At 47.0% G+C, this 21,856-nt stretch overlaps 1 protein-coding gene across 1 annotated transcript in view; it reads left to right on the top strand.

Moving 5' to 3' along the window:
- The window catches only part of L1CAM (L1 cell adhesion molecule), a 108,625-nt gene that overhangs the window by 13,368 nt on the left and 73,401 nt on the right, over positions 1-21,856 (top strand). The window contains 1 exon segment of the mRNA XM_060268696.1: positions 16,185-16,372. Within this exon segment, the coding sequence (XP_060124679.1) occupies positions 16,282-16,372 (91 nt within the window). The 5' untranslated portion in view covers positions 16,185-16,281.

The following is a 21,856-nucleotide window of genomic DNA, read 5'->3' as shown; positions in this document are numbered from 1 at the left end:
GACTCCCGGACGCTAATCTGCATGGCGGGGATTTCCATGGTTAAAGAAGATAATTAGGCTTAAATCTATGGACATACTTCAGAAGGAGGGGAAGAAGCGCTGTTTACTGCTGAGAATTTTAAGCTGCTGAGTGAGAGGAGTTAAAGAATGTACGGCATCTGGAAGAAGGATTGATGGGGACGGAGCGATAAGGGAAGCAAGTTTTTATTTTTTCTTCATATTGTTGCCTCGTACCTTCCCGGACGCGATGTCCTGGCTTGTTTGGAGTGAAAGAGAAGCAAAAGACTGTGTGAGTTGAACTTCATAGCTGTTGTTACTGAGCATATTTCTTAAAGATGTGAAGTTGCCGATGAGAAAAGCCCCCCCCTAGTCAGACGGAAGGAGCTCTGGACGCGTTCGGAGGATTTATGAGCTGTGACGCACTTTAAATTGGAGCAGCGACCTGAAGCTAAGTTCAGCTATAGGGCAAGGAGATCCATTAATTTACCAAGAGTTCATGGTTGGATGTTTGGGTCTCCTGCCTGAAAAAGCTGTAAATTCTATAAAGATAAATAAATCGTAAATCTTCATGGCTATGAGAGAAAATGAAAGTGATTTGAGCCTTTCAAGATGGCGCTGCTACTTCGTCGCAACAGGGAGCTCCACTAAGAAGATTTATGGGGAGGCTGGACTGATTAACTCACACAGGAGAAAGAACATCTGTGAAACTTCGTTTGATATTTATCTCAGCAGCTGGAACAATCGGATGAAAGTGGAAAACACCTATGTGACTGTAAGGGGAAGATTTGGAATATTATGAGCTTGGAGGACGATTTGAACTTTAGAAATAAGACGGCAGTGGACAGTTGCGAGGAATTCCCAATTTCTTGAAGCATGGGAACCCAAAAATAAATTATTCAGATGATTTGGCATAACATTCGGTTTGATTGATATATATATGTGTATAATTTGAAATATTGAATGTGATATAATTGGTTTTAATTGGAAAATTAATAAAAATATTTAAAAAAAAAAAAAAAAGGAAACGCTGAACCAATTGGGGGAAAAAGACCTGGGGAGAGGAGATGGAATGCAAAAAAGTAAAGGAAAAAAAGGTATGTTTCCTTAAGGGAGTATAAGAATGGTTGGGAAAGAACTTTTAAGTGACTGTAAATTATTGTAGGTTAAGTGAGGTGTTTAGGCAGAAAGCTGCCGATCCTCCTCTCCTTATTCTGAGGCACTTAGTGGCAGGGGGTGCCCAGATGGGTGAGGAGGAAATGGAACCTTGGAAGTGCTGTTGCCCTGCAGGTTCCTCTTGTGGCAGGAGGGGACCTGTGGGGGGGCAGCATGAAAAAGGAGGAGGATTGAGTTAATATTATAAGATTAAGATTTGAAACTGAGTTGGAAAATTCGCCACAAGTAATCAGATTTTGTTGGAAAACCATGAGGAAGACCACCGAGGGAGTCGCAATTAAGATGTTAAAATAATAAGAACTGGGAAGTTTGAATTCTTCCCAATTTCTTCTCTTGTCTTTTGTCTTTTCTTTTGTTTTTTTCTTCTTTCCTTTTTTTTCTTTTAGGTTTGTTATTAGGATTATGAAAGAGTCGGGGGATGCAGATCCCCATAACTCCTTCCTCCCTGTTTTCTCAGTGGCAGGGGGGGGATATGGGGGGAGGAGGGAGGGGGGAAGCAGAACTCAACTCAAAATTGGACCCCTTTGATTCTTAAAGCACACGGGCCCTACTGGTGGCAGAAGTGGACCCGTGTGTGGAGGGAAAACGAAGGGACAGTGTTATATTATATGTTGTGTCTTGTAAAAATCAATAAAAATTTCTTTAAAAAAAAAAAAAGGAAAGAGTGGCGGCAGGACTTAATCTCTTGCCTTAATAGTTGCGCAGAAGAGTTCTGCGAGTCTTTCCCTGCTCATCTCTGAGTGAGAAACTCAGCTGCCAAAATCTCTTCTTCTATATAAGGATTAAAGATACATGATCCCTACCTGCCGCTTTGCATCTCGCTATCCTAAAGGAAGGGACCCAGGTGGCGCTGTGGGTTAAACCACAGAGTCTAGGGCTTGCTGATCAGAAGGTCAGCGGTTCGAATCTCTGCAATGGGGTGAGCTCCCGTTGCTCGGTCCCAGCTCCTGCCCACCTAGCAGTTTGAAAGCACATCAAAGTGCAAGTAGATAAATAGGGACTGCTCTGGCGGGAAGGTAAACGGTGTTTCCGTGCGCTGCTCTGGTTTGCCAGAAGCAGCTTTGTCATGCTGGTCACATGACCCAGAAGCTGTCTGTGGACAAACGGCGGCTCCCTCAGCCTATAGAGCGAGATGAGCGCCGCAACCCCAGAGTCGGACACGACTGGACCTGATGGTCAGGGGCCCCTTTACCCTTTACCTTTATCCTAAAGGAAAGGTGGGAACCTTGGGCTCAGGGGTCCCAGGGGCCCCTCTAGGTGCTTTTGACCCTCAGGACTCTTCCCTTGGCTGCACCTCATCTCCTCAGGCCAAACTCCTCGCCAAGGCTCCAAGGCTTCTGCCTGGCTGCAGGCCGGGTCTCCTTGAACTGTGCTTGCCTGGATGGAGGCTGTGGGGTGTGCGTGTGTGCAGGTATGCACGTGCGTGTACACACTAACCTCTGACTTTTGCAGGGCTGGAGTAGTAGTCTACTGTACAATGGTAAGAGTCACATTTGTTGCTCTGGTCACTTTTTCGCATGCTGGCCTCTGGAAGGCTCCCTGCACGAGAATGTGGCCTTTGAGCTGAAAGGAGCTTCCCCACCGCTCTCCTTCAGAGTACTTGGAGGTGGTGTGAGGATGCAAAGGGGTGGTGGAGCCCCCCCCCCCACATACCGCACCAGCCCCTGAGAGGCAGGATGAGATTATTTTATTTATTTATTCTTTAAGGTCTATACCGCTTTATATTTTTAAATAAAATCTCAAAGCGGTTTACAGCATATGAAATCAACAAATCAATAAAACATTAGCCGGGCGATGTTCCTCTGGCCTCATGAGGAGCCTCTTCAGTGGGGCTGGTGAGTGTGGGCCCTGCCCCCTAGGCCAGGTGGAAAGGGCCTTGCAGGGAGCAGCCTCCACGCCTCACAGCCAGGCAATGTTCCTCCGGCCTCAAATGTAATTTTGTAATTATGCAAATGTAATCATCACCATCATAATCTGTGGGTTTCAGGGGTGGGCTTAAAAATTTTTTTTTAAAGGCTTCCTGATGAGCCTGGAGGGTTGCTGATAGAACCCGAAGAAGGGCAATTCTCAGGGTGGGAATATAAGGAGAGAGAGGAGGGGGATATAAGGGGCTTCCCCCCCCACAACCTTGGAACTGCTCCTTTCCCCCTGATAAGTATGTTTCCCCTCATCCCTCTCCCTTGTTGGGATTTGCATGCTTTCTTTTGCAAATGAGGACAAGGGAGGAGCAGAAATGGATGTTGTTCACCCCTCAGCCGACCAGACCTTTCTTATCTCCCTGTGCAGGGACCCTTGCCAGGGCCAGATCTGCTGTGTTTTGCTGAGAGGGGCAGGGAGAAGAAAAATGAAATGGGGACTCTGTTTTCTGATTCTGGGAAAGGATTGCGGCTTAGTGGTTAGAGCAAAAGCCAGTTCCCCTGGGTTGAATTCCCTGTGGACAGTTATGGATCCTGCCTCCTCCTCCCTTGCCTTCCCCTCCTTTGTGTGTGTTTAGTAGGCAGAGTCCTTAAGGCTCATTAGCTTATATTTGCCCATGGTTGCTATGGAGACCACAGATTGGCACTGTCCTGTAGGGCAGAAGCGAGGGAGTGGAAGAGGCTGCTCTTTGCGCCCAGGATGCATGGCATGCACCTCACCTGGGCAGTGCCTGCAAATCAACACCTGCCAAAAAATGAAGAGCAGGTGCTCGTGAGAGACAAAGTACACCCACTGCCACCCCAAACTCCAAGGCTTCGTGGTGACTGAACTGTGCACAATATGCAAACCAAGAGGGCGTGATTTGACAAGAGGCCCAGGTCAGCACTAAGCACACCCACAATGCCTGTTTCTATGGCTGCACACAGCCGTACATTGAAAGCACGTTCCTTCCCCCATCCAAGCTTACCCATCACAGGGCTGCCATTCCTCAGCACCCTTAACAAACTACAGTTTCTAGGATTGTTTTGGGGGGATGGTGGGGGAGAGAGGAGAGAAATATGCCTTAAATATGTTTTAAATGTTTGGTGTGTATGCCTAAGAGCAGTACAGGTGATGGCTGGGCCATGAAGCAAGGTGAGATGGTCCTCTCTGATAGCAGGTGTTGGGTAAATGCGGGTCCAGCCTGCCGAAGTTTTTCACCTGCGCAAGAACATTGTGCAGCTGCTATTGGGATATATATTAGACAGATGCTGTCTTTTTTGGTGATTGCTTCCTCTTCCACAGGCATCCCCAAACTTTGGCCCTCCAGATGTTTTGGACTACAATTCCCATCTTCCCTGACCACTGGTCCTGCTAGCTAGGGATCATGGGAATTGTAGGCCAAAACATCTGGAGGGCCGCAGTTTGGGAATGCCTGCTCTTCCACCTGGCCTTTTAAGTTGAGGTCTTTCCCAGCCAGCACTGCAGAGGTTTGGCCTAGAATGATGTCTCCCTTCCAACTGTACAAGTCTGTGATTCTATTCGCTCCCCCCTAACAGTTACAGTTTATTACTAGGATCCCTTAAATCTGTAACTGCCCCACAGGCATGATGTTCCACCAGCCTCTTTAAAACAGATTAAGGTGCCGCAAGACCCTATTGTTGCCAGTGTAGATCAGTTTCATTCAATGGCAGTGCTCCCTGCCCCCCAAATCAGAATGATAAAAAGGGAAGATCTGTTCTTTCCTTTTGCTATCTTTTAACTACATGGAAGAGAGGTAGTGAGAACAGTGACCTCCAATAACAACTGTACAGTATTACAATTCATTAGCTATGGAATGCCAAGGAGCAATTTCTAGCACAAAGTGTCAATCCACAGTACAGTGGTACCTCTACTTACGAATAACTCTACTTACGAATGTTTCTACTTATGAATGGAGCTCCGTCCGCCATCTTGGATGCGGTTTAGATAGGATTTATTCTACTTACGAATTTTTAGATAGGGTTGCTTCGATTTTTTTTCTCCCAATGCAATTCCTATGGGATTCGACTTACAATTTTTTTCGACTTACGAATGTGTGTTCAGAACGCATTAAATTCGTAAGTAGAGGTACCACTGTATACTCATTGTTGGTGTTTCTAGTGCGCATATCCCTAGCATATAAATATCTCATCATTTATTCATTCAGGAAGAGACACAAATTTGCTGTTGTGGTTGTTATTACTTTATCATAGGTTGTATTCAGTGTAGCACTGTCAGGTGTGGGGAATCTTTGGCCCATCTGAAGTTGCTAAACTACAACTCCCATTGTCCCTGGCCGCTGCCCATCTATGCTGGGGCTGATGGGAGTTATAGTTCAGCAACATCTGGAGGACCAAAGGACCTATAGAATGGAGATAATTCTGTTGCCCGCTCTTCTGGGAATAATAGTAGCATGTTTCATGGGGTTGTTGTGAGGGCAAATGTTAAATTTATTTTTTTAAAAGTCAAGTGAAAAGGGCTATTTAGACATTTCATAATACCAGATTAGGGGTGGGTGTTTGTGTTTGTATGTGTGTCTGTTTGCGGGCACATAGGGCCTGCTCAGTGGCATCACTATTATATGGACTTGGTTTTCCCTGCCAGAAAAATGGGAATAACATTGTGTGACCTGCCTCTGAAGGTTGGAGTGAGATAGGCAAGAAAAGGTTGTGGACCAGTAAGGTTTAGAAGGTTGGGGGGGGGGTTTCCCTTTTCATGGGTGAGATGTCCCCCAGCCCTGAAGCTCAGTGGAGAAAGATTTGAGGCTAGTTCTGTTTCTCAGGGTGCCTTAGATTCTTATGCAGATGTATTTGTTGTAGCAAAGTAGTGAAGACTGCAAACCTAGACACACTTTCAATGGGATAAGCCTCACTGAATGCAACAGGAATGAGAAAACCAGTTTAGGGTTGTGCTGAGCCACAAATCAAGAAACAGCCCCCCCCCAACCTGGTTTTGATTCTTTGATTCTGGTTTGGCCTCCTCACCCAAGGTGGCCTTAGGCAAGTTTCTCCCCCTCAGCCTCAGTCCCATCCAACTGCTTCCGCAATATGGAAGATGTAATAATAATAGCAACTTATCTTACAGAGTTGTTGCAAGGAGCACAACCTGCTAGTGCCCATGAAGCACTTCATTTTTTTTATTTCATAAAATGAATAGACCTCTTGATGTTTATTAAAAAAACAACAACACTGAAAGAGTTTTACAAAAGATATAACAGTAAATTTAGAAAAAAATGTAGGATCTTTGAACACTCAAAGTGCTATATCAACCTTCCCCAACCTGGTGCTCTCCAGGTGTGGTTTTTTTTTTTTTGCTGCTGCATCACTCATCTTCAGCTTGTGGTCCACTAAGACCCCTTGGTCCTTTTCACATGTGCTACTGGTAATCCAGGTGAGCCCCCCCCCAATATTTGTGCAGCTGGTTTTTCCTGCCTAAGTGTAGAATGTGACATTTGGCCGTATTGAAATTCATTTTGTTCGTTATGACCCAGTTCTCCAATCTGTTAAGGCCATCTTGAACCTCAATTCTGTCTTCTGTTTGCTGTCCTTGTTTGCTGAGATGAAAGTTGGCTTCTGAGCAACACCCAGGCCTTACAGGCACAGCTCCACAAGGTGCTAATGCAAGCCCGGTGTGGGATTGTAGAAGCACACACCATCCCCTTTTGTGTGCTGACTTTTCCTAATACACTAGGCTCAATGCAGCTCACAAACTGCCAAAAGTTAGAAGGCAGAGCAGCTTTTAAGCCATGAGAGATGCAGCTCTCCTAGGACAGCCTCCTCCACCCAGCACCCACATCTGTGTAGAGGAAGAGGCCATGCATGTGCTTTATGATGTTCTCCATCAACAGAGGGTAACCGGTCAGCCGTTGTGTCTCAGAGGCAATGAGATCTGTGGAAAAATATAATATTAACTTCAAACAAGCATTTTTTTAACAACAACAACAACAACAACAACTGAGGGAGCCTAGTGGAGCAGGACATGATCTCTGTGAGCTGGGCAGCTTCTAATCCCTCCTGGCCTTTCATTTTCTCATTAAACACTGAAGCCTCAGACAAATCTCCAAAGGAAAGTGCAAGAGATCCAGTTAATTCCAGAGGATTAGAGGGGCTCTGTTGCAATGCTCAGTTTGTCCTGTAGAGGGCGTCAGGTCAGATGGCAGAGAGGCTGCTTCTTCTTTTTTAATGATGCTTAATACCGCACCAGAAAACTCTGCAGCCCCTTTGCTTTGAGCTGTAGCTGGTGGCAGCTCTGAGAAGATCCTTTTTAACCGGAGATGCTGGGGCTGAACCTCAGAAGTTCCCCATTCAAATCACGTGCTCAAGCAGTGAGTTATGGGCTTTCTTCCCCTGATTTGATTTTACACATTGTTCAGTCTGAGGTCTTGGCAATATTCTGAAAAATGAATTTAGTTGCTCCATTAATTCATGCACAGCTTAAAAAAAGACGGCTAATCAATACATTTAAAATTCTTTAATCGGTTCAATAGTCCTAGTTAAAAGGATTCTAACCCCCCACCCCCACCATGGGACATTTTAGCTCTAGTACTATCTTGAGAAAATAAAAAATCTTCTGCCCTTATATGGGGAGAGGCTGTCATGGCACACCAGTGGCGGAGGAGATGAGGAGCTGCCATTTCTCATGCAAACATTTCCAGTTCCTTTTGATTAGGGCTTGTCATCAGATTCCCCTCTCCAGTCATGCCCACCCCCTATCTCCCTCTCTCCCCCCACAAGCCCTACTCCCAGCCCCTGTTAAGAGGGCTTTTGACAAGACCTGTCACCTACTTCATTAATTCTCCTGCTTCTGTGGATGTTTGTTTTACCAAGGGAGATGAAATATGAAAAGGTTAAAAGAGGTGGGGGGTTGGGTAGCAAGCAGGGGGACAGGGCTGGGTCAAGCAGAACCAGCAACGGGGGAGATGAGCGAGAAGGTCACCAAGTGGTTTTTTGATAGGAGACCTAGCCTGGGTAGATGGGAGGATTAAGACTGAAAGGCATTAGTGTGTGTGTGTTGCATTGTGTGTCTGTGTGCCAGCCCGAGACAATAATCGGAGCCCCTTCTGATTAAGGCTGTGTACACACCACCCCCTTGACACACATTTAAAGCACAAGGCCAGGCCTCCTCCACAAAAAATTCTGCAAACTTAGTTTGCTCAGGGATGCCTGGAATTGTAGGCGTGTTAAACTACAACAACAAGGATTCCTTGGTGCTCCTGTTGCTTGGTCCCAGCTCCTGCCAACCTAGCAGTTTGAAAGCATGTCAAAGTGCAAGTAGATAAATAGGTACCACTACAGTGGGAAGATAAACGGTGTTTCCGTGTGCTGCTCTGGTTTGCCAGAAGCGGCTTTGTCATGCTGGCCACATGACCTGGAAGCTGTACGCCGGCTCCCTTGGCCAATAATGCGAGATGAGCGCGCAACCCCAGAGTCGGTCACGACTGGACCTAATGGTCAGGGGTCCCTTTACCTTTACCTTATAGCAACAAGGATTCCTTGGTGGAAATCATGTCTTTTCATTTATGGTGTGTACACAGTCTAATTGACACAGGAGCAATCCTACAGGAAGTTCTCCTGCATAAGCCCCACTGCAATGAGTGGGAGATGATCATGTGCATCGACCAGCCCTTGCACAGCTCCCATGCATTTCAGCAAGAGCTGTGCAGGAGAACTTCCCAATGGACTGTGCTCTGTGAGTCAGATTTGTATATTGTCTACTCTGCTGCCCATCAACAGCAGCCAAAATCTTCCACTCCAAGTTGCCCATCTCACTACGATAGGGCTCTGTCTGTTATAGTGCCCTATACATTTTGAGCAGACTTCACATTGTAATCCAAATTCCCAGAGGTTAATGAATCTGGAGCAATTTAGGTTGAGGTGCTCAGGCCAGGCTGGTCTGTGCATGAGCATGCATTTGTGTATATTAGCAGTCCTTTGTGTGAAGGGAGCTCCTCCTTGTTCTCTGGAACCATCTGCCACAGAACACTGTGATGAGCTCAGGGGGGCAGTGACCACTGTTCATGCCCAGAATTGTGCCAAGCTCAGTTTCCTGTTTGCATTGGCAGGATTCCTGCCACCATAGTGTATGTCTGGTAGCCGGCTGCTTCCCTATGATCCTGCTGTGAATGGCTGTGGTGGGTGGGGGTGGGGGCGAGAGATCAGAGAGATGCAGCCTGTGGCATGAGTTCAGGCGACGGATCTCTCCACCTCCAAGTTTTGACCCACTAGGCATAGATTGTTTCTTGTCTCAGCAATTATGAGCGCTAGAAACATGGTTGGTTCAAACTAGGGAACACTGAAGTCGAGCAGCATATTTATGGCTCCCTGGCTTCCCTGGCTGTTGATCTGGTTTCTTTAGTTGGGGGAAATTGGTGTTAAAAGTTAGTTGGCTATTATATGCTAGGCAGACGATGATGACTACAGGGGGTACTGGCCTGTTTCAGAGGGCTTGTTGCAATAACTATGGAGACACTGTATGCTCTCCAAGTACAGTGATACCTCTGGTTAAGAACTTAATTCATTCCGGAGGTCCGTTCTTAACCTGAAACTGTTCTTAACCTGAAGCACCACTTTAGCTAATGGGGCCTCCTGCTGCCGCTGCGCCACCGGAGCACAATTTCTATTCTCATCCTGAAGCAAAGTTCTTAACCTGAGGCACTATTTCTGGGATAGCAGAGTCTGTAACCTGAAGTGTTTGTAACCTGAAGCATTTGTAACCCAAGGTACCACTATATTAAGTAGGATGGGGCTACAGTTTTACATTAATGGACTTCTAAAAGCCCCCCGCCCCCAAGTCTGAAGGATATAAAGTTGCAGTAATGAAAGTTGGGTTATCCTGTTCACCCTAAGGACTCCCAGTCCCAGTGTCATTTGAACAGCTTTTCTTGTAACAATTTGAATATACACCGTTGGGTGAAGACTGATACTGGGTAAATTGGAGCGGAATCATAGAGACAGAGGGGAGAGGGAACAACTTCTTATTGGCAGGAAACAGAAGCTTTCAAGTTCAGTGACAAAAGTTCAGAGTGGCATGCTATTCTATACTGTTGTAGCTCTATGGTCAACCCCTTTCCCCAAGTGGAACTAGCTTGTTCTTTCCAAAAGTTGGAAAGAATTTCCAATTTCATTTTCCTATCCCACTGAGGAAGTGTGGGGGAGGGGGCTTCACTTCTGTCTCACAGCTTATTCCAGATAAAGATTATTCTCTCTCTCTCTTATTCCCATAATACTACAATTTAGGGTCACCTATTTACAATAGGGACGCGGGTGGCACTGTGGGTTAAACCACAGAGCCTAGGGCTTGTCAATCAGAAGGTCAGCAGTTCGAATCCCCACGACGAGGTGAGCTCCTGTTGCTCGGTCTCAGCTCCTGCCAACCTAGCAGTTTGAAAGCACGTCAGAGTGCAAGTAGATAAATAGGTACCGCTCCAGCGGGAAGGTAAACGGCGTTTCCATGCGCTGCTCTGGTTCGCCAGAAGCAGCTTAGTCATGCTGGCATCATAGAGCCGGCTCCCTAGGCCAATAATGTGAGATGAGCGCCGCAACCCCAGAGTCAGTCACGACTGGACCTAATGGTCAGGGGTCCCTTTACCTTTAATTACAATTTAGGGTCACCAACAAAGGTCCGTATAGTCAAAGCTATGGTTTTCCCAGTAGTGATGCATGGAAGTGAGAGCTGGACCAAAAAGAAGGCTGATTGCCAAAGAATTGATGCTTTTGAATTATGGTGCTGGAGGAGACTCTTGAGAGTCCCATGGACTGTGAGAAGAACAAACCTATTCATTCTTAAGGAAATCAGCCCTGGGTGCTCACTGGAAGGACAGATTGTGAAGCTGAGGCTCCAAGACTTTGGCCACCTCATGAGGAGAGAAGACTCCCTGGAAAAGACCCTGATGTTGGGAAAGATGGAGGGCACAAGGAGACGGGGACGACAGAGGACAAGATGGTTGGACAGTGTTCTTGAAGCCACCAACATGAATCTGACAAAACTGCAGGAGGCAATGGAAGACAGGAGTGCCTGGCGTGCTCTGGTCCATGGGGTCACGAAGAGTCGGACACGACTAAATGACTAAACAACAACAACAATTAAATTAAGTGGCAAAGGATTGACTGGGGGAAGTTCTTCTTCACCTGACACATAACCTGCAAATAGACAATACACTGATGGATCCTAGCTAAGCTAAGCTTAAATGAATTTTCATATATATATATATATAAAAGATTAAATACAATAATGACCAGGTCTATCAATGGCGATTAGCACAACAAATCAACATTTTAAAAGGGGAAACTCCAGGATTGGAGGCAGTCTACCCCCATGCTTCCTAGACACTGGGCATAAACAATGGGAGTAGCCACACCCTGCTTGGGGTCTCCCCTGAAGCATTTTGCTGGCTGATGTTGCAAACAGAAGGCTGGTCTATGATGCATCTTGTCCTCATCCAATAAGGGAATCCTTGCTTCCTTAGCCATCATGTCTTATTCCCCCCTCCCTCTGACATTTGAGACACTGTAGCTCTCTCCACCCCCCACCCCAGTGCCTAATAATCTCCACTTCTTTAGGCTAAGTAAGCATAGCCCATGCATTCTGCCTATTCTCCTATGATTCAACAGGACGGATGATCAGAAACATCTCTCTTTTTCACACCCTGTGATTCCTCCTCTTTCGTCCCCTCCTTTATTTGCATTGCCTTGACCTTCCTGGGTAGCATAATCAGAATCATGGCCTGTCCCCTGTGAGCCCCCTCCCCCGCAGCTTCAGCTGACAGGTTGCCCCCCCTCCCCCTTAAATTATTCAGCTCCCCATAGCTGCCCCCTTGGCTCCATCTGCATCCCGGCTGCTGTTCACTGAGCCCCTGCCGTGCTAACAATATAAGCCCCTTGCTTGGTAATTGCCAGATGAATAGAGGAAGGCAGGAGACATGGGAGGGAAATGGGGAGTTGCAGTCAGGGAATGTAGGGGCCATACACATGCAGGCTTCCCAGCACATACCCACCAACATTCCTCAGATGAAAACAGGGACATTTCTCACTCTCCCCTGCCCAGCCGACCCTCCTCAACCCCACATTTTTTGTGTCCCCCCCCCAACAGAGCGTTTCCACCAATGGAAACATAGCACACATACCCTGTACCACCCTGAGAAATCCAGATTTTATTTGGTAGATTTACAAAAAGAAAAACACACACCAATAAATAAATTTTAGAAAGGGACAAGAGTAGATGCAGGGTCACAAAGCATTTTTTTAAAACAACAACAACAAGAAGAAGAATAAGACTCCTGGTGCCCTGCTTCTCTCCACTGCCCTTTTCTTCCTGTGCAGGGCGGCCCAGCCCTCTGCCTGCCCCTCAAAGCTGGTACATCACATGGTGAAAGCCTTCCCTCTCCATCAGTCACTATGAGCTGCCCAAGGGGAGGGGAGCTTGGCAGCAACAGCTATGGAGATGCCATGGAGGGCAACGGGATACTCTTTCACAGTTGCCTCTGCTGCTCAGGACAAGTACCAGCTCCCTGAACTTGGCACTAGCAGGGGAAATAGGGATATGCCGGGATCAAATCAGAAGCCAGGATGGCTTTCAAAATTCTGGAGCTGTCCCTGGAAAATTACTTGGAGCACATGCCATCGGGCCTCTAGGTGTTGGGTGTGATGGGCCTTTGACCAAAGACCCTGATGTTGGGAAAGATGGAGGGCACAAGGAGACGGGGACGACAGAGGACGATATGGTTGGACAGTGTTCTCGAAGCCAGCAACATGAGTCTGACCAAACTGCGGGAGACAATGAAAGACAGGAGTGCCTGGCCTGCTCTGGTCCATGGGGTCACAAAGAATCAGACACGACTAAACAGCTAAGCAACAACAAGCAGGAATCTTCTTACATTCTTAAGAAATGCCAGCAACCATTTACAAACAAATCATTGGCCACCAGCATGTCCATGTGTCTTTGCTTTGTTGTCTGCATTGTTCTGCTGGTCAGGAGGGGCAATTCTACTATCCTCTTGCACTTGATATCCATTCAGAGAGAAGCCAAGGAACGGTACCAGTTCACATCGCTCATCAGAAAGTTGCAGATAAGTCAGCAAATGGTCACTTGTATTGGTTTCACCTTGGGTAGTTTTAGCAGTGCCTGGAATGGAAAAACTGTTCACCGCTCAAGCAATGGATTGGATTGTACAATCTGGAATGGGTCCCACAATGCACTCCAGGCATATACAGGGAAGCTAAACGTGCCCAGTTGATGTTGCCAGACCATACTGTGACAATCTGCATGCTCTGAGGTCACCACTGGAACAGGAAGAAGTTGATGTTTCATTTCTAGCTTGCTGTGCTGGAGGTCTCTGAGCATTCAACACACACACACACCTCATGTGATCTGAGGCTTCTGGCATGGCATAGTGCAAGATAGATGATAACATTGTCCTGCTGCCATGTTAGAGGGCTCTGGGCACACAATGCAGCATCTAACACCATTTTGTTTTTTTCCTCCTAAATTTATTTCATTTAGAAATAAAATAAAACCAAGCACAATCCAGGGCTGTCCCTGAAGCCCAACTAGGTCCTTCTGCAAACTGGTTCCAGGGCTGGTTCAGATGTCATCCTAACCGCGCCAGTGCTCTAGATTTTGGCCAAAATTCCATTTGCTAGGAAATTTGTCTCCATCCTCATATCCTGTAATCTACATTTGCAGAAATTCAGTGCTAGATCACATATTTATGCATGCCTAAGGTCCCAGATTTTGTCCTCGTCATCACCAACTAAAGGGTTGGAGAAGCTCTGGGCTGGAAAAAGCCACTGCTTCAAATCTTGCAGAGCTTCTGTGAGTCAAAGTACACAAGACTGGGCTTTTTGGGCCTATGCTCTGACTCATTGTGAAGCAGCTCTTTATGGCCAACAGAAAAATGAACAGCTATTCTATTCATGAGTTATGGCAGTGGTGGAAATACCATCCCAAAAAAGTATTTGTGAGTCAGTGGGGTTCATGCTGGAATGTATGCATTAGATTCACTGTGTGTGGGGGGGTGAGCCTCTGGTTTTTGGGTGTGGCTGCTGGCCTAGAAAAACCCTCCTGTATGGAGGGCTGGTTGTAAGGGTGCTGGCAGGCCCACAGAGTGCTTCTGCTGTATAGATTTTATCTCCATTGGAACAATGTCCTGTGTGCATGGGCAAAGTCCAGCCTTCATGCGGGGCAATTTAAAATTGGGGGAAGTGGTGCAAAAAATAGTCACAAGCACACGTCTTCTGCAAAATGTCAAGAAGTTCTGAGCTTTCTGTCACGCTTCCAGCACCTATCACCCATGACCACTAGGCATGCTAAACTGGGGCTGATGGGAGGGCCATAGGTTCCTCATCCATGCTTTAAAGTGACCAGGAAGGCTAGCTCTGGATAGTGCTAAATAGAGAGGCATAAGCCTGATATTTGTTACGTGGGCAGGGAGCAAATTTAGACCCGATCTCAGTGGTGTCTCTAAATGCACCCTTTTCCATATACTGTACACAAGTGGCTGCCATTCATTCATCTGGGTCATGGGGAAGCCCTTCACCCCTTGATTGGCAGAACCTGCTACACATATATCACCTGTCAGAATTACAGGATTTTAGCTAGTAATATCAGAACAATCAGATGGGGGCCTGACACATAGGACTGTCCAGTCACTCAGTGATGTGAAAGGAGCATTACAAAATGAGACGGAAGTACTGGCATTATAATTAGGAAAATGGATTGAATATTCCCCACATCTGAATGCACTCCTGGCGTCATGCTGATTAAGAGCATGAGCTGGGAAGTCTCTGTCTCAAATGTTTCCATCTGCTGTGAATCCATTAGATAACATTAGGCTGGGCCTGCGCAACTTATGTCTGACCAAACCAGATGCCAGCCATGTCTTATGGCCTGGCAGGCTGTTTAGAAAATATTCATGTTTATGCAGCTCCAGGTAGGCAGCAAAGCCAGGTTTGTTCAGCCTACCAGTGGGGTTCCATGTGTGGCTGATAAGCTCTGCGTTTGACTCAGAAGATGAGAAGATCTACAGGCTTCTCTTAGGCAAACTCCTTCATCTGGAAGATTTTAATAGGCTTGTTATAAAAAGACAGATTGTGTAAGCTATACCCACCCGCACACCCACCATGCCCCATGGAGAGTTCAGTTTCTTGGGATTCCTTTGTCTGGACTTTGCCCAATGTACAATGCAAGTGATGCAGCTAGAAAAATCAGGAAAATCTATCTCTCTAGCACATCCATATCTTGATGTCAGTAGAACCTCTGGAGCTACGGAACATGAGGTTGTACTGCATTGCACAGTTTGCTTGCTTAAAAAAAATAATTCCATTCATCAGAAATATCTGTTACAGGAGAAGGGCAAGAGATGTATGGAAATTGACAATCAGTGGCTAAAGAGCACAGCATCAGTGTGAACTATTAGAATTCTGCCTTTCCATGTATCTGTTTATCTTTCCATTTATAATAATATATTCTTATCTCTCTGCTTTCTTTCCATCCTCTGCACTCTCTCTCTCCTCTGTCTCTCCCATCCTCCCTACATTGCTATCTCCATCCATCAACCCACTATTCTTCCCCATCCACCACTGCCTCTCTCTTTCTCTTTCAGCCGCCAGCCCCCATAAACCTTTCCTCACTCACCCGCCCCCCACCCGCTCTGCCTTCTCGTGACCCACCCTCCCTTCCTGAACAAAAGGGCCCCTCCCCTTTCCTTTCTGCCTTGAAAATACACGGCACCCTAGGCCAAGACCTGCTACATCTTGCCTTGACTTTGATTTCAGGATCTCCTTTCTTTCCTTCTCTCTTTAGTAATCCTGCTTTGTTGGTGGGGGCGGTCTGGGACTGGGGATGCTGGGCTAGTGGTTCACCCACTTGTACACACAGCATGCTCCTCCAACAAGTTGGAGTGAAGGCTGATGGAAATAAAGAAACACAGAAGGCATCATTAACTCCCTCTCCCCTCCAGCTCCTTTTTGCTGCCTGCGCTGTCGTCCTTGGGGGGAAAGGATGTTTTGTGGGGGAGGGGGACAATCATGATTACACAGAACCCTTTTTTCTTTACACTAACGGTCTCTTTCTCTCCCCCTCCCTCTTTCCTCCCACAGCCACAAGCCACAGTGGGGGGTGCATGCTGCTTGCTCCCCTTTTGCTGCACCACTGCCCAGAGTTGGTGAGAGGCCCTGGCCGGGGGTGCCAGGTGAAATGGCTTCAATGCCGTCTGGTTTGCTGATGCTCTGGCCGTTGGTTCTGCTCCTCTGTGATCCAGCAGCGTCCATCGAGTTCCCCAAAGGATGTGAGTAGTGATGGCATCAGTATCTTTCCACCTGCATCTGGTTTTGGGAAGTGGTAGGGTGGGGTTTACTACTGCTGCTTGTGGCATGTTTCCCAAATGTGAGAGCTTGTGGTGATGGTGATGCATTCTGGCCATGTTTTGTTGTGTCAGAACATGTGGTTGGTTTTTTCCAGACAGTTTGCATTTGTATTTCTTTTACAATTCTTGTTGGTTTCTCAGGGCCCTGTTCAAGGCATTTATCTCTGCTTTTATATTATCACATAACCTTTGGTAATAATGCCTCCCAGCTCAGTCTGCCTTCCTCCCTTCCCCCAAGTCTTTGGTGCAGCAGAGAGCAATTCTATCTGGAAACTGGGAGGGAGGGGTAGGTAGGTAAGAGAGATGGGGGACCTGCTTGTTGGTGCCCGGTGAGCTCCCTAAATGCCATGCCCCCTAGAAACTGCATAGAGAAATAGTACTACTATTTCTCTATGCAGTCATTAATCCAATCCTCACCCTCCCCTCAGACCTATTGGGATGGTTAGCCCCCAACATGCTTCACGCTAATGAAAGGGGCAAATTTTGCCAACCGTAACCAATCAGGAAGCAAAGGTTAGGGTTAGGGTTAGGGTTAGGGTTATGAATGTAAGTCTACAGAGATGTGCATCACTTAAGGTGTAGATGTGCAGAGCTTGCGGAAATTAAGACAGAAAGAGGAAGGAAGCATGGACCATCGAAAAGAAAGGTGGGGTTATACCCAGCTGTTGATTCTGGCACTCACCCATCCATTCACCTACACCTTGCCTTTATGACCATATTTCTGCACATATTTTACATTTTGTGAGTCATTAAATATATTTTGTGAGTCATTAAATATATATTCTAATTTCTATAGTGCTTTTAGTGTGCAGACAAGTTCACAGCGCTTCCTCCTGCCAGCCTCACAACCTCTCTGTTGATATGGACTGTACAAACAATTCCATGATTTGGACAGAAATGTAGGTCTAAGGTAGCAACTTTACCGCAACCATCCAGGTATCTATGGCTGTGATAGAAGTTGACCCCTGGCCTTCAAGACCCAAATCGACAAATCCTTCTACTAGATCACATTGCCATTACTGACACAGTTTCTTCAGGCATCTTTGTGCTTTGAATACAATTTGACGAGTTTAGGAGTTGTCAGCCCCTCCTCCTTGTCCCTTCCCCGCTGAGACCAATACTTCTTTTGACACTGGCTTGCTTGCTTGTTGCAAAACAGATTGCATGGAACTGCGCTTCCAGGCAATTTCAGCACCAAGGACAGCTCTCAAGGCCTGGGAGGCAGGCATGGAAGAGCTGTCCTGTCAGCACTTTTGTGCAAAAGAAGCAAGGGTTAGATCTGTGATTACCAAAGTTGGCGATACCCCCACAGGGGGGTGCTGGAATAATCCAGGGGGCAGTAGTAGCCTCAGGTGCAATGGGGGGGACGTTGAATAAAAATTAGGGGGTGATGGAAGCAAAAGGAAAGAAGAGAGGCAAGAAAATTTTGAAAAACCGTTCGTACATGTTTCGTCTGTTGTGTAATGACGCTTACTGCCAGGTCAGTTGCTGTTGTGGGACGGCAACATTGCCTCCCCTGGGTCTGGAGGTCATGCTGGAGGTGAGAGGTTTTCCCAGTCATGGGTGAACGCTTTTTGGCTTCAGCCAGGCTCAGGAAGTGGATTGCAGCTTGTCTGCCTATTTGGCCAATGGCAGGCAGGCTGTGGTGCTGGCCCTGCCCCATAGCTGTCAGAGGGGCACTGACAGTGGCAGAGGAATCCTCTCCAGCATCTGGGGCGGTGCACCCCCTCCTGCATCTGCGCACTCCGTATGCAATGCCGCACATGCACGGCGGCTGTAGGGGCTGCCGCGTGAGCGCTATCCTGTATGGAGTGCGCCTGTGCGGCGAACGTACGGACTGCACATGTGTGGCAGCCCATACAGTCACAGTGCGAGAGGTAGCCCGTACGGACACTGCGTGAGCGATGCCCATATGGACTGCGCATGCCCTTGGCTGCTCTACAGCTGGGGGGAGGCAGGGGTCATCTTGTCACCCCTCCCAGAGTGGCACCCGGGGCGACCCGCCCCCTCCACCCCCCCTTCCTATGCCCCAGGCACTGAGTAATTTTTTCCCCTCAAAAGGCTGAATAAGTCTGGGAGCCTCTGAGTTAGATTATCAGGAAGAGGGCAGAAGAAAGAGGACCTTTGTGTTTCCAATTCAGCATCCCAGCCCCTTCCCCATCCCTAACAGGTGGAAGTCAGTAGGTCCGCAGAATTTATTTTATTTATTTCATGAAATTTACACACCACTTGATTGTAAAAGAAACCCCAAAGTGGTTTACAAACACATAAAACAAATCAAGAAAAAATTACAATACTTTAAAACATCTCCCCCCAACCCCCCCCCCAAAGTGGCTTCTTCCATCCTGGCCAGGTGCATGTTGGAAGCTCTGCATATTCTTGGAGCCAATCTAGACCTGATGGTAGCAGCCCCATTTGTTGCGGTTTGGGGTCTGTTCCAATCATATACATATATGCTATGAGAGCTGGGCTGGGGAGCTTTTCTTTTAGTGCAAAAGGGGGGTGTCCCTTGCTTATCTCCCAGCAGCCCACGGGTGGGGAGCTACTGGCCTGCAGGCCAAGTGTGGCCCATGGTGGTCTCCCCATTCAGCCCACAGCCTTCTGCTCCTCCTCTCTCCCCTCCCCACTGCACAGTGATTGATAATAAAACCAGCCTCCAATCGGGGACAATGGAAGCCTGATTTCAAGCCTGATTTCCATGCATTTTGGGGAGAGTATCAATTCTGGGGAAGGGTTAGGGTTAACCCTTCCCTCCCTATGCACTGGGACGCCCCATTGCCAGCACCATAAATTGTCCCTACATGGCAATGAGGCTTGAAAACCGCCAGGCATTATCAGCCTCTCTTTTGCCAAGGATCTTTCTCCCACTCAGCTGCCTTCGTGTAACTGGAATGAATTGGACAAGAAAAGAGCCTTTAAGGAAACAACTATGGACAGGTGTTCTCTTTTTGCTGCTTTAAAAAAAATAAAAAATACAGGACCCTTCAATTTTGTATTTGATTAGGGGAGACCTGGATCTAAACTAATGGCTCTCCTGCTGTCCCATTTACTTTGTCCCTTGGCTTAAGTGCTTTTGTGAGTGAAAAGGGATGAATGGCATTTTTCTTTTCTACAGAGATGATTGTGTGGCTTATGCTGTTCTCTCAAGTCTAATTTTTGCCGGGGTGGAAAACCTTGGTTTGGGCTGTAGAATGCAGCTGGGGACTCACAAGGAAATCTCTCCACCCCACCAAAAAACCCAATTGCACGTGGAAAACTAGCATGTCAGGGAGATGAGGCAGAATTCAACTACAGTGGTACCTCTACTTACAAATAACTCTACTTATGAATTTTTCTACTTACAAATGGAGCTCTGTCCGCCATCTTGGATGCAGTTTAGATAGGATTTTTTCTACTTACGAATTTTTAGATAGGGTTGCTTCGACTTACGAATTTTTTATCCCAATGCATTCCTATGGGATTCGACTTACAAATTTTTTCGACTTACAAATGTGTGTTCGGAACGCATTAAATTCGTAAGTAGAGGTACCACTGTAAGTTGTTGTATGCATGGAACAAGGTCCACTCATGCAACCCTCACCCTCTAAATCTGCTCTGGGGGGTTGGGGGAAAACCTAGAACAAATTTAGAGGGTGCATGAAAGGAAGGAGAGGGGGAAGTCCTATGGTATGAGCAGACCTCATTTCACACAGGCGCATGCATGATCATGTTCAGGCTTAGCATTCTCCCTGACCTACTAGTTTTCTGTGTGAGAAGTTTATTAATTTTTGTATGGAGAAGCATTTAGTCCAAGAAGCCCCGATCTGTAGTTTAAATTTCTCATGACTGAATGTTGCTTCATACAAAGAAATGAAAAAAATTCTCCCTCACATGGTAGTTTACTGTGTGGAATATATTTTTGTGTGTGGAGGAATGTGACTTCAGCACCTGCAATATGAAGTTGTGGGTCTCAGATAGAGGATTACCTCTTTGACGATGACTGGGCCTCAGCTGCCCTGGTCCTGTGTTATGGCTAGATAGGGACAGCTGAGGAACCTGCATGGAAAGCGGTTTCTATGTCTTCATTGCTGGGGCTCTCAGATGTGCGCTGGATGCACAGCCCCCCTTTTTCAAAAGCATTGTGAAAAGCATTGCCATTTGAGTGAAGGTCATCATGAAGGTTGAGTGTGTGGAGGGGGAGGTCCTCTGTGTGTCCTGAGCTTTGTGGTGAATTGCTCCCCAGTGTAAATGCTTTCTCTGCCATCCTTTCTCCTGTAGGCTTGGTTCTGTGGCCAATGGGGCTTCTGTGGGAAAAGGCTCCCAAGTGTGAGTGAGGTGAAGAATCAATCCAGTAGCAGAAACACCTCTGCAGAAGACAGTCCAGCCTGAGAGATGGGTTTAGGAATGGGGAGAGTCAGGCCCACACAGAGGGGGGGGAAGGCAGACAGGTACACTTGCCCCAGGCCACAGAGGGCTTAGCCAGACTTACGCTGTTATGCTAAGAATGCCCCATGCCTCCCAGCTGACTGAGGACTTACTGGGCAAAATGGCCAAGGGTGAAATGCCCATGTCTGTCCTTATGCACTGCAAGGCTTTGATAGTAAAAATCTGGACTAGCGTTACTGCATACTAGCATGTAGCGTCAGTTCAGATTAGGTGCTGCTGCCATGGTGGCAAGTCTCATGAATAAGGCTCCCGCTCTGAGCCTCAGACAAGCTCTGCATGGGTTTGGTTGGCAGCGTATGTGACCAGCATGATCATCCATTGGGAAGGAGGCTACAGAGCTGGGGCTGAATTTGTCACTGAGGACAAACGCCAAGACATCCGTTGTGTGTCCATTGCGGGCTGCTGTTTCTGTAGAATCTACAATAACAATGTGGACTGTTAGAAGTGGGGGGGGGGATGAGCTGCCCACTTGCTGGCATTTCTTATTGGGCTATTACCATATTTGGTGAGAGAGCAGGAGTGTTTTCACAAGTTCTTTTTGGGGCAGAAGTCAGAATTACTTGCTCACCCTCCACTCCAGACATGGCTGAATTCAATTTCAGGGCTTCACGTTCTGGTTTACTAAGAAGAGACAGGATTTAAATTCCAACCTCCACAGCATTTTCAAAGCCTTTTGCTTCAAGTGCTATGACTGGAACTGTTCTCTTCCCTCCTCCAAGGAATTCACACAAAACTGATCTCAATCCTAGCAACACCCCTGTCTTTGGACGTTCCTTTCCTGCCAGTTGTACCTTCCATGTCAGGCGACTGCTTTTTCAGTCCAGATATTTACTTGCAAGAAAGTCAGGCTCAACTAATGCCAAACGTGTTGCCGAGTTCAAATGATATCTCCACCGTGTTACTCATTTTCTATGAAATGAGCTATTTTGTCAAAGGTAGGAAATTATTTTTGGCTCTGCATAATTTGTCCTTTGCAAATCC

Source organism: Zootoca vivipara, chromosome 16 (genome assembly GCF_963506605.1).
Source record: "Zootoca vivipara chromosome 16, rZooViv1.1, whole genome shotgun sequence".
In the NCBI taxonomy this organism is placed as follows: domain Eukaryota; kingdom Metazoa; phylum Chordata; class Lepidosauria; order Squamata; family Lacertidae; genus Zootoca; species Zootoca vivipara.
The sequence above is the reverse complement of the archived record's forward strand: the minus strand, read 5'-3'. Positions and strand labels throughout refer to the sequence as shown.